Below are 18,154 nucleotides of genomic sequence, written 5' to 3'. Positions count from 1 at the left end.
CAGGAGGGGACCTGGGGTTCCTCAGAGACTCCGGGAGCAGCACAGGTTCAGGGTCTAGAGCTATACCAGTGTTTCCAGTTTCTGAAGCTGAAAGAGAACTATTTGAAAATAAATTTTCCAAAGGAAGAAAACATATTACACTAGAGACTGGGAAATAGTTTATGTGCTATAATATAATCATGATGCAAGATGTCACTGATATGTCTGCATGAATGGGAAGATTTCCATAATTAAAAAGGAAAAAAACTTTAAAAAATTTTTAACAGGAAAAAAAATCTATCCTGTCATTATGCTATAATGAAACATCTGGACTTTGAAATTGGATGGCCCAAGTTTTAATTTGGCTATATAACTTATTAGATTTAGTATCCACAGACAAGTTGCTTAACACTCTGAGCTCAATAAGGACATAAATATATGCATGTTCTATTGTATATTCTTAAAAATTATTGAATAAATTGTAAAAACTCTTAAAATGCTAAATTATAGGATAATTTAAATGAGGAAGACAAAGGAAATAAGCAAAAAATTATATTTTATTCATTACTATATTGTTTTAATTTCTCAATATTATGAATTTATTATAGTTTTTATTTAAAAACTAAATAAGCCCCAACTGATTTGGTTCAGTGGATAGAGCGTCAGCCTGCGGACTGAAGGATCCTGGGTTTGATTCCAGTCAGGGGCACATGCCCGGGTTGCAGGCTCAATCCCCAGTAGGGGGCACGCAGGAGTTAGCCAATCAATGATTCTCTGTCATCGTTGATGTTTCAGTCTCTCTCTCCCTCTCCCTTCCTCTCTGAAATTAATAAAAATATATTTTAAAAATAACTAAATAAGAAAATAAGTGAATTGGAAAATGGGGGCTTATGTAAATTAATACTCTGGAATTATAATGCTAAAACATATATCTTTAAAAACATACCTTAAATTTCCTCTCAACAATAAAGTCATAATCATTTTTCATTTAAGTATTATTGCGCTATAACCTTTTACTTGAACTTAGTTTGCTTTATTATAAATGATCTTTAAAAAGAATTTGCATGTGTTAAGTATAGAAAGAAATGGGGAAAGATTTATATGTTTTTGTTTTTACAATTGTTACTTAAAAATAAGTAAATTTATTTCCTATGATTTAGAAAATATAACTGAATCTCATACCTAGAAAAGAGACTTAAAGAGCCATAGTGAGCCCGATATGTAAAAGATTATAAATCTTGTTGGATTTTTAGATAATCCTCTTTGGACTAATTTTGAATCAAGAATGTGCATATGACAATGTTTTACACCAGTGGCATGTCAAACTAAAGTGACGAAAATGATACTTACACTTTCATCATACCTACTCTTTGACTGATATCAGGAAGCCTGGGATAGAAATAGAAGTCAGGGACTAGCTTCTTCAAAGGCATCCTGAAATGATGCCTCTGACCATAGTTATGGTTAAAACTATATCTTGTGTTTTCCACTGTTAGAAGATAAGAGGTGTTAGCATTTTATGTTTTATATATAAATAGTTAGAGCCTACCATTTACTGTTTTATTTCTTAACACCGACTAAAGAATCATGGAAATTGAAAACCTTCGTGGGTATAAGTGATTCCAATGGTCACAGGGAGACTTTTCACCCTCATGATTTGGGTGTATTTTTTCTTTATTACATTGCTAATTCTTGGCTATCAGGGAATGATATGTTTATCAGGTAAGATGAATTTCTGACAGGCTTATGAGAATACCCTACTACTGTAAATTCCCAGCACTGCCTAAAAGAAGCTGTGTTTGTAACCAGTTTCAGCTGAAGACAGGTGCATTAGTGGTGCTGTTTTATGAGTTTTATAACAAGTCTAAATAAAAGTGGCATGCAAATTACACCGCAGGAACCAATAACATTGGCAATATTTTGGAACACCATAGGGATTCCAAGAGGGAAGGAGTAAGAATATATTAGACTCTTGATACATTCAAGATTTTTTTTCTTCAAAATAGTTTTTATTAATCAGTTTGAACAAATAAGTAGCACTGGCACTTGTCATTTGTTGATCTGTTAATAGTAGCCATTCTGACAGGTGTGAGGTGATGCCTCATTGTGGTTTTAATTTGCATCTCTTTGATGATTAGCAACATTGAGCATTTTTTCATGTGTCTGTTAGTCATCTGTATATCCTCTTTGGAGAAGTTTCTATTTAAATTCTTTGCTCATTTTTTTATTGGATTGTTTGTCTTCTTGTTGTTGAGTTATATGATTTCTTTGTATATTTTGGAAATTAACCCCTTAGCAGATGTATCAATGGCAAATACTCTATTTTCTCCCATATCGGGTATTCCCTTTGCATTTTGAGGACAATTATTTATTTATTTATTTATTTTTTGCTATTCAGAAGCTTTTTAGTTTGATGTAGTTACATTTGTTTATTTTTTCCTTTGTTTCTCTTGTCCCCTAAGATGTATTGGTAAAAATTCTGTGACATGTCTGATTTTATTGACTATGTTTTCTTCTAAGATTTTTATGGTTTTGCAACTTACATTTAAGTCTTTTATCCATTTGGAACTTATTCTTGTGTATGGTATAAGTTGGTGGTCTAATTTTATAATTTTGCATATATCTGTCTAATTTTCCCAGCACCATTTATTGAAGAGACTGTCTTTACTCCATTGTGTGCTCTTGCCTCCTTTGTCAAATATTCATCAGCCACAATGGCTTTCTGGGGTCTCTGTTCTGTTCCATTGATTTATATGCCTGTTCTTGTGCCAGTACCAGGCAGTTTTGAGAACAGCGGCTTTGTAGTATAACTTGATATCTGGTAATCTGGTATTGTGATATCTAGTACTTACTATTAAGAGGATGTGTTGATGGATTTTTCTCATTTAATGCACACATCTCTCTCTCTCTCTCTCTCTCTCTCTCTCTCTCTCTCTCTCTCTCTCAGCCTCTCATTTTGGACAAGGTGTCCAGGTAGCATGGATTCAAATAGAAGGCTCCATAGCTAGTTTATTTTACAGCATTGTGGATCAGAAAGTACTTTGTGGTTTAAATGAAAATGATAAATATACAGGCCAAGGTTTGAAAGTCTATTTCTATTTAACTTTGTCTACTCTGAAATTTCTTCAGAATTAAAGATTCAAAGGTCCATAATTGGTATCTTCATATTTAGGATGATTAATCATGCATACAAAGAAAAATGTGGAAATTACAACTTCAGAGGAAAGCTTTATTCTTGCTCTTTGAGGTGCTTATTTTTTTCACATTATAATTTTATCTAGTTAGATTTTTCCTCACGTTTATTATATAAGCAGAAAGTGGTTTATTCTGTAAATGGTTCACTTTTTATGTGTTAGATCAATTCAGTAACATCTTTTTAAAGAACATTTCAAGATGCACTAAAATTTCTCCATGGCCTGCATAATTCTGCCATTTAGAATTTCTAATATATTTTATTAACCAAATGGCAAATGTACAGTTATACAATATGTCCTTATATCTGATTTTGAATCCATGATCTTAACTTACAGTATACCTCAGTCCTTGATTTTTTTTTTAACAGCCAGGAGGAGGGATAGAGATGATTTTGTTAAATTGCCTCATTGTGCAAATGAGAAAACTGAGGTTCAGAGAGTTAAGAATGTATCAATGTTTATCAAAGCTAGGTCTGTAGAACATGTATATCTAAATCACCTACATTAAACTTTTGAAATTCAGATTCCTATGATCTAAATCAGAACCTTTATTTTAAATACCTACACACACACACACACTGAAGTTTGAGAATCACTGGACTAGTGTATTTCCATCCACATCTGTAAAAGCCTTGTCAACATACAAATGAGCATCTCTATTATATAGCTCAGTGGTAAGAATGTTAAAAATCGCATTCCCGTGGTTTTGAAACTCTGTATGGAGGAGTAGTCAAATGGATCAGTGGAGAATAATAATTGAATTCTCTCCGCTTTTCACAGACCTTCTTAATACTTATAAAAATTCTGGTCTTTGACATCCAATCTCTAAATTCAAAAATCTAAAGCATAATACGAGTATATTTAAATGTGTTTAAGTGTCTGCCATTGCCTCAGGAAATTCGTTTTACTTCATTTTTCCAGGCATATGTATTTTAACTACCGCTTAATTTTTCTGGGTGGCATGTAGCCAGTGTTATGAATATCAGTAGAGCTGGAGGGAGATTGAATTAACGTAAAGGTAAAACTTATTGCATTGCTTTCCTTCTGTGGATTATTATTCAAGCCACAAGTCCTATATGGGCTGAGATATCTTGTTAGTAAGGAAGATTTTCCATTCAAACAATTTACAGCTCTTTATTAAGTGCTTATTCTAAATTGTAGAGAATGCCGAAGAAATATCTATTTATTTGAAGAGCACATTATTTGTTATGCTTTTAAAAGACATATATGTAATTTCTATGTCTTTAAAAAAAGAAATTCCATGAATGTGGATTGTGAGGACCTGAAGACTGTAGTCAGAGACCTGCAGGAAGACCATGAAAATGTGGCTGGCTTTTGAATGAAGGCTGGGTCTTTCTTTCTTCCTTCCTTCCTTCTTTCCTTCCTTCCTTCCTTCCTTCCTTCCTTCCTTCCTTCCTTCCTTCCTTCCTTCCTTCCTTCCTTCCTTCCTTCCTTCCTTTCTTTCTTTCTTTCTTTCTTTCTTTCTTTCTTTCTTTCTTTCTTTCTTTAAAATTCTCACCTGAGGATATGCTTTCATTGATTTTAGAGAGAGAGAGGAAGGGGGAGAGAGAGAAACATTGATCGGTTGCCTCCCATAAATACCCTGACTGGGAATCAAACCTGCAACCTTTTGGTGTATGGATGACACTCTATCCAATTGAGTCACCCACCCAGGGCAAGGCTGGATTTTTCTTAAAGGAGATAGGCATGTCCTAGAGAAAATGGTATGTGCATGTAGAGGTGTGGAGAAAGATGTTCATTGTAGCAAAAAAAAAAAAAAAAAGGAAACAACATAAATGTCCACGCATATGGAAATTGATAAATTGGTATATGTACTGAGTAGAAGGCAGTGGATGAACTCTATTTATTTATATCTACAAGCATGGAATAATAATTAAAATAATGTTTAGAGAAAAAAATGTAAGTTATAGAATTATACATAGCATATTATGCTCTTTATATACAGTATTTTAAAAAATGCATATAAACACATAATAAAGGATGGAAGGAATGGTCACTAAAGTTATTATAATGGTTGCTTCATAGGAGGTAGGAAATAGGATGAGGATTAAATGGAATTCAAATTTCTGAATAATTTACTGTTCCTTAAAAACAAATTGAAAGTATAAAAAATATTTGAAGGTCATTTCTTTGGCCCCTTTAGTAATAATATACTTGTATTCTTCATAAAAGTGATTTAAAAAGAAAAAGAAAAGTGGAATTAACAGTATCTAGTAGTACTCATTGGGTCACCCAGAGTATGCAATGGATACAGACTTTCATTGTTTCTCTTTGTAGGTAAATGTCACTCGCGAAGACTCACCAAGTGAAGACCCAGTCTTCCTTAGGACTTTAGGCAAAGGAGATTGGTTTGGAGAGAAAGCCTTGCAGGGGTAAGTAGATCACATGTCACACAGTTTTTGCTTGAGTACTGCATAAATTCCTGTCTTCAAGACCGAGCTCCTAACAAAACAGGATTTTTAGTGCTGATTCTGTTATCAGACATGCACCCTTGCTCATTTTTATTTATTTCCAGCCGGAATTGTAATATGTGTAGCTAGGCTGTAGGATTGATTGGTGGTTAAGTTCTGTAATAAATAATCTTTACATTAATAGGAAAATCTCTCAGCTTTGTTTCTTAACTACAAGCTCTATAAAGATAAAAGAGAGGGAGATGTCTCTGCTAAGTTTACTTTGTACAACAGTTTTACTCAGAATCACAGGAAGATGGGTGAGAATTTTCAAATCCCTAAACCTGACTGAACAAACAATAGATGGGAAAGCAGGGATTCACCTCTGGCTGGTCGTCATCATTGCTGGTTATGGTAATGGAGGTGGAGGAGCAGGTGGGCATGGAGGTGATTTATGCATATGCAGACTCACTCCTGAAGGGCTCTAGTGGCTGAAGGGGTATACTACAAGATCACTGAAATTGCACTGGTACACTAAGACCTCAAGAAAGAAGCATTTGGGATTTCTTCCCATATACTATGGAGGAAAAACTCAGTTACTTTGTACCACTGAATGTAAAAAATGCACAACAAATATGATAGATATATTTGGGTTTTCTAGTGTTGATGTCCAGTAAGCAACACCTCTCGATTATCAGTAAATATAGATAAAGCTTTTCTGAGTTTAGTGCTGTCTGTATAACAAGCCACTTGAAAAAGAAATAACTAATAAACACTTATTTTTGAATCATATTCCAGGTGTAGGACTGTCTTCTAGAGAGGAACAGCTATGGGATCAAACATATTCCTAAAATATTTGGAACAGTTTTGTTTCCATTTCAAATTATGACTTTATTTTAAAAATTACAAGCAATTTGCTTAAAGGTACTATAAAGAAAGTTTAAGGCGTTTTTAATTTTTTATTTTTAATGACAGTTTATATTCAATATTATTTTGTATTAGTTTCAGGTGCACAGCCCAGTGGTGAGACAGTCATATATTTTACAAAGTGGTCTCCCCAACATTTCAAGTACCCACCTGCACCATACAGAGTTATTATAATATTACTGACTATATTTCCTATGCTGTGACTATTACATCCCTGTGACTATTTTATAGCTACCAATTTGTATTTCTTAATCCCTTCACCTTAAGGAGTTTTTATTTTTTAAGCCACAGTCAGTTGCCAGGTCTTATTTTCTTCCTTACTATTTCACAATTACAAAAATAAAGCAGTGAATTTGATGTCATCTTAGGCCACATTATCTTATGAAAATTCAGAACTAAATGCACTTGATTTTCTGTTTTTTCTTTTACTGAGTTCATTTGATCCTATCTGATGAGTGTGTATTTGCCATTAAATTTTTCCAATGGCAAAGTTGGAAGATATGCCATGTTTGGTGTAGATATGCAAAATAATACAACAATCATAATCTTCATAGCATAAAATGTACAAATATACCATTTGTGTTTTAATCTTTCTTTCCCTTGATCATTATATATGTAGAGGATTCTAGAGATTAATGCCGCTGACTGCCTTGGTCCAAGATGAAATGTCTCTGTGAAAATTGTGATACATTTTCAATATATACCATTTTCAAAATATAACACTTTCAATCACTTCTGATGAGATCACATGTGGAACACCAGGAAGTAAAACATAATTGAGAATTGACAGATTTCCTTTTGTAGCTTACTATCACTGAATCTTGGTGCAAATACAAAAAGCTTTTATGGTGAAAACACCTTCCTAAAATGTGTCTTAAGAAATGACCTTGGGGATATGATTTATGAAAAAGATATCAAAGTTTGCTCTGATATCAAATTTAAGTTAATGCTATTCCATGTAGATGAAATTCATTCTAGCATATGCGTATTCTTACGAACTGCCTGTTGTCAAAACTCTTTTGAACATATTCAGTCTCTTCACTGGCCAGTCTGTCACCACACCACTACTACAACCGTTATTACACTGATCTATCCCCATTTCTTTCTTTCTTATGCCTTTTAATGTTATTTTGTCACTACTCAACCTGGCTTTGTCAGTCTACTTTAAGCGTCCTCTTAAATGTCACCAGAGATTTCCTGCTTACATCATAGAACCATCTTTCTCTTATCTTCATTTGACTTAACTTCTCAGCCACAGTTTTACACTGTTGACCACTCCTTCCTTCTTTACATTCCCTATCCTTTGAGAGCCCGGCATGTGTTAGCACTCTACAATTTCTCATTTGATTTTCTAAAATTCACCAGTGTTTTGTCCTCAACTCTCTCTGTTATATAACACCTTGGTATACATCCCTATCTATCACTGCATAGTCCTTCAATGAAAAGAAGTCCCAAATATTTATTTTTTATGTTGAGCTCAGCATCTGGCACTTTTCAGGTGCTCAACATGTATATGTTAAATGAACAAATAAATGAATGAACAAATGAGCCTCTCTCATGATGCCCACACTTGCAATCCCTTCTGCCATTGGTCACTTTCACTACTTGAATTTGCTTGATGGCAAATAAAGGATTATGAACTTACTTGATTATAGGGGTTTAGATGGTAATGTAAATGAGTAAAAATAAGGTGAGTAAAACTGGTGGCAAACTAGAAAGCCTTTTGTAATAAGGATAGCAATTGCTATGCTTTTTTATCCTTTAAGGAAATACAGAAAAAACTAAGTAACTTGATTAAAAAAAAAAAAAAAAAAGAAGCTCTGCAAGCAAACCAAACATTTAACACTTCTGCAATTTGACCTGTGAGCTGCCATTTGTGATGTCTATCAATCAGATATGCCTCTTTAAAACTCTAGTACTAGATTCAATTGAAGGAAGCCTATTAGGTTAACCCTTCTTGATTATTTCTTGTTTTGATTTTTGACATTGTAATGTCCTGTGTCTGTGACTTGTTTTTCACTCTGTGTATCCATGTTCTATTCTGATCTTTTCTTTGAATTTTAATGTTTCACACAAGAAATCCCTACATTTCACAACTCACATTGATTTGTTTCATTTGCTACCCTCTAAATATCTTAAAATTTTATGCAACTTCAGGATATAAAGTCTTTGGGGCAACTTTATGTATTCTTTTGGATGATAGCTATGCTTCTTTGTAACCCAGATGCTTTTTAATACTTGAAAGATAAATTTTATAGTCAATATTCTCTGTGTGCACATAACACAGCATTTCAGATTGTTGTTTTCTCACAAATAAAATTTAGTTGTGCTGGGAACTTTTATTTTCCTGAGAATGTTCAGCAGATCATTAAAATATTCGTAAATTGGTAATATTGAAATAATTTCTTGACCATTCTTTTTTAAATTTTCAAGTTAAATTTATTGGGGTAACATTGGTTGATAACATTATATAAATTTCAGGTGTACCACTTTATAATATGACATCTGTATAATCTATTGTGTGCTCACCTCTGTCACATATATTTGATCTCCTCTACACTCTTTATTCTCCCTACCCCCTTTTCCTCTGGTAACTACCATGTATCTATGAGTTCATTTGTCTTATTTGTTTGTTCATTTGTTGCTTTTTGTTTTATATCTCCCAATGACTGAAATCATATGGTTCTTACACTTTTCCATCTGACTAATTTGACTTAGCATGATATTCTCAGGATCCATCCATGTTTCCACAAATGTCTCAAATCTCATCATTTTTATATCTGGGTAGTATTCCATTGCACATACGCTTTATCCACTCATCTGTCAAAGGACACTTAGGACACAGGGGCACAAGACATGTTTTCATGGGTTGACTATGGTGAATACTGCTGCAAACACTATGGGAGTACATATATCTTTATGAATAAGTGTTTTCAAGCACTTAGGCTAGAAATTTTTGAGAATAGGGATTGCTGAGTAATATGGTAGCTCCATTCTTAATTTTTGGAGGAACTTCCATTCTGTTTTCCATAGTGACTGCACCAATTTACATTCCCACTAGCAGTGTGGGAAGGCTCCTTTTTCTCCACATCTTCTCCAATACTCATTATTCTTATTTGTGATAGCCATTCTCACAGGTGTGAAGTGATATCTCATTGTGGTTTTGATTTGCATTTTTCTTATAATTAGTGATGTTGAGTGTGTGTTTTTTTTCAAATATCTGTTGTCCATCTGTGTGTCTTTGTTGGAAAAAGTGTCTATTTAGGTCCTGTGCCCATTTCTTAATCAGATTGGTTTTGTTTGTTTGTTTGGAGTTATATAAGTTTTCTATATATTTAGGAGATTACCCCTTTATCAGAGGTATTGTTTGCAAATATCTTCCCTCGTTCAGTTTGTTGCCTTTTTTGTTATTGATTTTTTTTTTTCTGTACGGAAGATTTCTAGTTTGATGTAGTCCTGTTCATTTATTTTTGCTTCCATTTCCCTTTTTCTTTGGAGTCAAGTTCACAAACATCTCTCTGAGACCAAGGTCCATAAGTTTAGCCCCTGTGTTTTCTTATTGTTTCAGGTCTTATATTCAAGTCATAATCCATTTGAATTAATTTTTGTGTATGGTGTCAGATAGAAGTCTAGTTTCATTCTTTTTCATGCAGCTTTCCAGTTTTCTCTGCACCATTTATTAAAGAGTCTTTGCTTTTCCCATTGTACGTTTTTGGCTCCTGTGTTGAAAATTAGTTGCCCATATATATGTGGATTTGTTTCTGCTCTGTCAATTTTGTTTAATTGGTCTGTGTCATTTTTCCTGCCAGTGCCATAGTGTCTTTATTTTTGTATCTTTGTACTATAGTTTCAAGTCAGGAAGTGTGATTCCTGTGACTTTGGGTTTGCTTGCCCTCCACCTTGCCACCTTAGAATTGCGTTGGCTATTCGGGGCCTTTTGAGGTTCTATACAAAATTAATGCATTTTTTGGTTCTATTTCTGTGGGGAAAAAAATGCCATTAGGATTTGATGAGGATTGCATTAAGTTTATATATCACTTTTTAGGTAATATCGCCATTTTAACCATGCTGATTATTCCTAACCAGAAATACAAAATATCTTATCTTTTCTTTGTATCTTGACAATTCTTTTTAAATTTAAGAGTGCCTACTTCTAGTATTAGTTAAGGACCCACTAGATAATTGATTGAAATGACATGTGACCTCGGAAACCTGATTTCAGAATTCCACTATATAGCTCTGCCTCTAGAAGTAATAAGTTTCATTTCCTCATTGGACTGAGACAGTAGAATCATAAATCTAGCCATCCTATAATCTGTATTATTAGATTAACCATTAACCTATAATAGCATTCCATTACAAGAAAAATTGGGGTCACATTGTTTTCATTATGTGGTTGACATCAAGCAAATTATTCAGTATTGTTTGTCTAAAGTATTATTTTTCCCTGTGATAATGATTTTTCCACAACAGAAAGGGCAAAATATTTTACTCTTTATAGAAATACTCCTTCCTTATATACATGAGAGATAAAGTTGTGTTTTAGAGAAATTAGTTCAGGTTTTATCCAATAACTCATGAGTCAATTCATCTACACTCTGACTTACTATTGCTTTAAGATCTCTACATGACTTGAAACCATATAGAATTCACAGAGGCATCAGATATGTCAAATTCTAAGCTACTTGGATCTGTAGTAATGGGAAATATTTAAGAATATGATGAACCTGAGAGAGAGGGGTTTGAGCTTCTCCTTGTTCCTCCCCCTCCTCTTAATATTTGAGTCTTTAGCATAATATTTGGTTACGAGTTCCAGCTCAGAAGTCAGACTGCCTGGGTCGGAATCCACTCTGTCATTTATAAATTATGAGACCCTGAGAGATTCCCTTTTCATCTGAAATGAAAATAATGATTGTCTCTAACTTTTTGAGTTACTGTGAGAAGTAATCAAGGGAACACTTATGAAGCATTTTGGGTGACTACCTAGAATTTAGATTAATGCTCAAAAAAAGCCAACTGCTATCAGCACTACCACTATCATCTTTATCTCCATTATTATTATCAGCAACCGTAACATCCATCACCGTAATCCTGGTATCACTGTTCCCATTCCCAAGAATGTTCTGGGCCAGTTAACCTCTCTGAGTCTCTGTTTCTGAAAATCTGTAAACTGAGCCAGTTGAACCAGATGATCTCTAAGTTTTCTTAGGGCACAGTCTCTGCTTCTCTTGAAATGTGGCCTCTTTTCAACTGGAACAGATCTCTGGATTCTAAATGCAGCTCTGGGCCACCCTAGTTAAATAGCAGACCACTGCCAGCAGGGCCCTCTCCTCCAGGAAACTCTCCCAGCTGTTGCCTGTCACTCTGAACACCTACACTACATGCCAGGCTCTGCCTTTGTGCAAAAACAGATCAGCCAGTCAATTCAACTTACTTTGCTATCACAAGTCTGTATTTCCCAGATTTTCCCTACTCATAGACTGTGATCTTGGGAAATTTAATGAATATTTCTGAACCCATTTCTTGGTTTTCTCTCTGTTTTTTTTTTTCCAATTAATAAAATAATATCATATAAAATGATATAACAAATATTGAATATAGCATATATCATTCATTTATTTATTTGGAAAGAAAGCCTTTCAGTTATGATTCAAACCTCTTTTGGATCCTCCCGCAGTACTTTTCCTCCCTCCCAGTATCATTACCCTGAAGTTGGCTATACGCATCCTCAGTGACTGTGTGTCTAAATTTTATTGTGTATACATGTATGTATAATAAACATATACATATATGAACATTAACATACATAAACTTGTTTTTTACATAGGTGAAATCCCATTCTGTTTCATTTAGGGTCAATATATCATTTTTCTTTTCTTTCTACTGCCATGCAAATTGCACTTGTGTCACTCCATGGTTTAGAAGTTTTACCTTCCCTTTTCCTTTAATGATGAATTTTTCAATTTTTAATATGTAATGGTAATCAATAGCTCTATCCTTCACTTGACTAATACAAAGATCTTTGTTTAACTTCAAATTACTCTTGCCTGGTTTTTATCTAGATTTGTAGTATATAGTTCCATATGATTGGTAAATCCTCAAATATTAGTCATTATTATTGACGTATTTTTTCAGACCCTACTTAGGTTTAGTAGCTTGGTTTACTTATTATAGCAGGTCTTCCAACAACATTGCTTAATTATAATGATGAGATGCCTAGAGACTTAACTCTTGTGTATATTAGTTATGCTGTGGTAAAGTGGTTTCATTATATGTCATTTTGCCACAGTCAGAAGGACCTATTAACAACATTAAGTGAGAACTTACTGTACTTTGCCCACTATTGCTTACATTCAACTTATTTCTCTTGAGTTCAGAGATGATCTATTTATGCTTTTTGCCTTTGCCTAAATGTGAATGAGCATTGGGTTATGCATAAAAATCTAGGTTAGATTTACTTTTTCTCAGAATCTTAAATATTATTCCATTGTCTTCCAGTATCCATAGTCTATAATCAGTTACTATAAGTAATGTCTTTTTTTGGAGGAGAGGGGTAGTTGTCTATTTCTGATATCCTTCATTTTTACTATAATCTAAGTGCAAATACGTTTTACTTTATTTCATATGACTCTATATGTTCCTTTCTTCTGAGAATGCAATTTTTCTCAATTCACAGCATTGTCTCTGCTTATTCCCCCCCCCCCCGCCAGTTTCTCTTTTCTTTCTTTTAGTTTCATCTCCTTATCCTCCTATCCTTGTCTTCTTATTTCAAGTTTATATGTTCTTATTATTCTGTGCTGCTTTTGTGCACAAAAATGCAATCTAGGTACATTCTCTCATATCCATCAAGAAATTCTCTACTTCTCTCTTTAATTGTATCAAGTCTTAAATTCAATCTATACATTGAGTAGGTTCCAGTGACTATTTAAAAAATATTTTTAGACTATCTGCTTGGCACACTACAATGGTTAGGACTGTGAACACTAGAATAAGCCTTTCTGGGTTAAAATCCCAGCTCCGTTATTTATAGGATATGTCATCTCACTTTTCTTCTCTTAGCTTCATGTTTGTGATTTATAAAATGGGAATAATAGTATCTGCCACATAGAATTGAAGGAACTAATAAGCAAAATAATCTATATAGTTTGTGTGCATACTAGAATTATGCCTGACAAATACTGTGTTCAACTATTATCATTATTTTATTATACTTTAAAATATTTTATATTGTTATTTATATTTTAGTTATTTTATATTTTTATTAATTATTTTAAAATATCAAATATTTTGTAATTTTCTATTACCTTCACTTTTAGGTTCAAATTCTAACGCTCTTTATATTTGTTAACTCTCCCTCCTTATTATATGGTTTATTATAGCTTGTGGGGCTATTTGTTTGTTTGTAATTACTACATGCCAATTTTCAATGGAATGAGTGGATTAAGGGATTCCCTTGTGCCAGGTTATTGGAGCATCTCTATGTGGTTATTTTTTTTTTTTATGTTTTATATTTGCTCCTGCAAGGACGGGCTTTAGATTGATGTCCTTGAACCATAAAGATAGAATAGAAAGAATTCAGATCTTTTAGTTGCAAGGCTTGGATTTCTGTTTCTCTCTGGGACAGTTGTTGCTAAAGCTTGTATCTTGAGTGTAGAAACAATCTAAGATTCTGGCCTTATGAAAGGCTCAGTCCCAGCTTTTCTCTTGGGACCATAGCCACACTCCTTCACCCGCCCCTTCATGAGCTCTCCTGGCCAGCTCCAGCACATGCCTCTAACCTTAGGACCCTTTTCTATTCCCAGCATTTGACCCTTGTAGGGTTTTAGTTTTGTTTCTTTTTTAGTTTTAGTGAAGATTAAAATTAATTTGGATTTTAGTGAAGATCATTCTTGTGAAGATTATAATGGATAATCTATGTAAAATGCAACAGAATGTCTTGTGGGATTTTTTCCAGGTTGTCCTGTATTTCTGGCTAAAGCCCATAGCCAACAAGCTGCCAGTACTTAGGGCTAGCTGCTTTTTGTAGAACTGACTAAGAAGAGTTATAATTGCTTTTTTAGTACCACTACTCTATCTGTAAGATGGAGAACTAGGGATACTGAAGGTTGGCCTTTTGAGGGGATGGTGTTCATCAAAAGAAGTTGTTTCCTCAATTATCTGCTCTCAGCTTATTTTGTTGTTGTTGAAGTTTTATATGTAAACAGATGATTAAAATAGAGAATGTGATAAGTGATAATATAGAAGAAGCACCAAGTGTCATAGCACATTATAATATCTCTATTTTCATCCCAAAAATTTTCCTGGGCTCCAAATTTAGTTTTTATGGAGCATGGCCATTTGGATATCACTCAGGTACTTCAAATGGCACGTGGACAACTTGTAAACTCATTTTCTCTCCACCCCCAACCAAATCTACTCCATTTGAAATGATCACTATTGCAATAATGTTTCTCACACCAAAAAATAGGACATTATCTTTGACTGTTTCCTCTCCTGAAATACTCACATCACTGATAAATCATCATGTTGATTCTACCTTTTAAATAACTCTCACCATCGCCTACATATTTCCACAATTTTAATCTGTCACCTGGATTACAATCCAGCCTCCTAATTGGTCACCCTGTGTCCAGTCTTGCTCACTTCCCATCTACTCCAAACACTATGGTTATGACAATCTCTCTATTAGTTTTCTAGAACAACTATAATAAATTACTACAAACTGAGTGACTTAAATCAATGGAATCTATTCTTTCACAAAACTGGAGGAGAGAAGTCTAAAATCAAGGTGTCACCATCCCCTATGAAAACTCTAAGGAAAATGTGTTCCCTACCTCTATCTAGCTTCTGGTGGTTACTGACTTCTTTGGCTTGTGCCTTCATCAAACCAATTTCCACCCCCATCTTCACATGGCCATCTCTCCTCTGTGTGTTTCAGTATCAAATTCTCTCTCCTGATAAGGACACCAGTCATTGGATTTAGGGCCTACCTTAATCTGGCATGGCAGTCTCTTAACTTGATTACATCTCCAAAGACCTTATTTCCAAATAAGATCACATTCAAAGGTATTGGGGTTTAAGACTTTGACATAGCAATTCAACCCACAACACTGTAAAATAGGCTTATGTCACTTTACTTCTCAAAGGCTTCCCGTAGCACTTCCTGCTGTGAGATCTGTTCTCACATTACCGCTGCAATGCCATCACTGCATCCCTGCATCATGAGCTATGCTGTAGCTATTCTGAGGTCTTCTATGTCGTCATCATCCCCATGACGTATTTTGCTTTTGGGCATTTGGCATAGCAGTCATCTGTTGTGATTACAGTCCTTGGTTGAATAACTGAACTTACAATAAGCTTCAGTGGGATGTAGAACTTGGAAGATTAGCACAGCATAGAACCCAATGCACAGTCATGTAGAAGCTGACCTGTTGCTCTATAGGCACCTAGACCCATGACATGGTCATATACTCTTACATATTAACATAAGATGCCTAGGATACAACAGTAGCCCACTGGGCTTTGATGTTAAGGAACTCATTAGAGAATTTATAAAAATCATATCTTGGTTATAAAGAAACCAAAATAGAGTCACATGCACACACACCAAGCACACCTATTCCAAATTATCAATATTATTACAAAAACTCCTGTAGCCAAACCCACACACAAATTAGCTAAGATAAATTAATAAAATTTGAACATCTGCTCTCTGATCTTTTCTAGAGTGTAGACCTGTAATATAAAGTTAATCACATGAAACATTTCTTTTGTTGTTTGAATTTATTTGCTAATCTTGTCAATGCTTTAGTGTGCACTGTACACTCAGATATCTCAACAATAGTTCTGATTATTATAGTAGACAAGAATTATCAGTAAGTGATAGTAACCAAAGATACATTAGTTTAAACCAATTAGAAAATTGGTTGTTTAAAAAAATGATAAATGCAAGGGGATTTATGAAAAAGGACTTTTATTCTAGAAGAAGGTTTTGGGCCTGCAAACACAAATAATTGTTTCTACAAAGGGGATATTTTTATAGCTAGTTGAGGAAACATCAGGGTGTCTTAGAAAATGGTTTCTTTGTCCCTGCCATCTTAAATATAAGGTCATTTTCAATAGTGAAAATTGAGGTACTTATTGAACAATTCAGTCCCTCATTGCTATTCTCCAACATGTCATTCAGACAAGTAATTTCCTTCAGTTGTCACAAGACAAGAAAATATAATGCATATTTGAAACTCTCTTCAAAAACTAATAGAAAAAAATGTTCATTTGAAGATAATTTCCTTGTTAATGAATTTGGCTAGTGTTTTGTGTCTGTCATTTTTATTCTTTTCAAGTCTAAATGATTGCTCTTAGTTTTTCCTTTATACAGTATGGAAGAAAAATGGCTTGTTATAAATGATATTTTAGAGTCATTATTATTACACTAATCACTTGTGATACCTTAAAAATATTTTCAAGCCCACTGAATAGTCTTTCCCCAAAGTATCTTTTAATGTAACATTTACTCACATATTCTGATTGAAACTGTCTCCACATGAGGTGAGTATTTCCAGCTATATTTGGCCTCACATTCGTCATTCATACAGTGAGCTGGGAGTGGAAGATATTTTAAAAACATATGCTATGTGATAATTGTCTTACCCCATATTCCATAAAGTAGGGCAAGCACAATATTCCTTTTAGGCCATTTCAAGTAGTAGGTAAGGGGATTCGAGTTTAGCAGCTCTTCCTAGGGCCCTGTTCAAATATATCAGTAAGTAATAAAAGGGTAATATGCAAATTGACTCTAACGGTAGAATGACCAGAATGACCCCTGGACCAGTCACTCTGAGGCACACTGACCACCTCTTGGTCCCTTTCCCCGGACAGCAGGCTCTGATCAACTGATGGCCACCCATGGTGGGGGTGGAGCCAGCGAGCAGGTGGGAACAGCCAACCTCTCGTTTCCTTCCCCTGGCCATCAGGCACCAATCACCTGATGACTAATGGGGAACCAACTGGGGGAGGGTGGCAGCAGGGGGCGGGGCCAGCTGCGGGCAGCTGGGGAAGATGGCCCTGATTGCAGGCCAGGCCTAGGGACTGTACCCGTGTACAAATTTCATATGCCGGGCCTCTAGTATCAGTAAATAATCACATAGGCACCTTAGTTTAATAAAACACACACAATTAGAAATTATTTTAAAAACCCATTTCAATAGCATCATAAATTATAAATAAAATGTATATATTTTTTTCTTTCTTAAACATGTATATTTTACATAAGATATTTATTTTTGTATTGCCTAAGGCCATCTGAATCAGTAGTGATCCTCATATCCCACATTAGGAAATATAAGATAAACTATAATTTAATTAATTAGTTAAGCACAACTCTGTGTTATGATAATACATTATGCTACAAAATTTTAAATTGAAACAGCATGCATTTTAATATTCCTCTCTTAAATTTAATTGTCATTCATTCTGAGCAAAAAATGCATTGTTTACTTTTTAACAAGGAAACGTTTAAAAGTAAACAAGGCAGATTTCCTGCTCTCCAAGGCATTCTGCTAAACGCTCTTACATACATTGTTGTTTGATTCTCACAGCAGCCATTATTAGTCCCATTCTCCCTGTGGGAAAACAGGCTCAGTG

At 34.4% G+C, this 18,154-nt stretch overlaps 1 protein-coding gene across 2 annotated transcripts in view; it reads left to right on the top strand.

Moving 5' to 3' along the window:
- PRKG1 (protein kinase cGMP-dependent 1) overlaps window positions 1-18,154 on the top strand; it is a 1,114,160-nt gene that overhangs the window by 908,287 nt on the left and 187,719 nt on the right. For both annotated transcript variants that reach the window (XM_079792952.1, XM_079792951.1), the window contains exon 7: window positions 5,472-5,566. In XM_079792952.1, the coding sequence (XP_079649078.1) occupies window positions 5,472-5,566 (95 nt within the window). The remainder of the gene's footprint in view (window positions 1-5,471; window positions 5,567-18,154) is intronic.

The sequence above is a fragment of the Cnephaeus nilssonii genome (genome assembly GCF_951640355.1).
Source record: "Cnephaeus nilssonii genome assembly, chromosome: 16".
Lineage (NCBI taxonomy): Eukaryota > Metazoa > Chordata > Mammalia > Chiroptera > Vespertilionidae > Cnephaeus > Cnephaeus nilssonii.
Note: the sequence above shows the minus strand (reverse complement) of the source record. Positions and strands in the feature narration are given on the sequence as shown.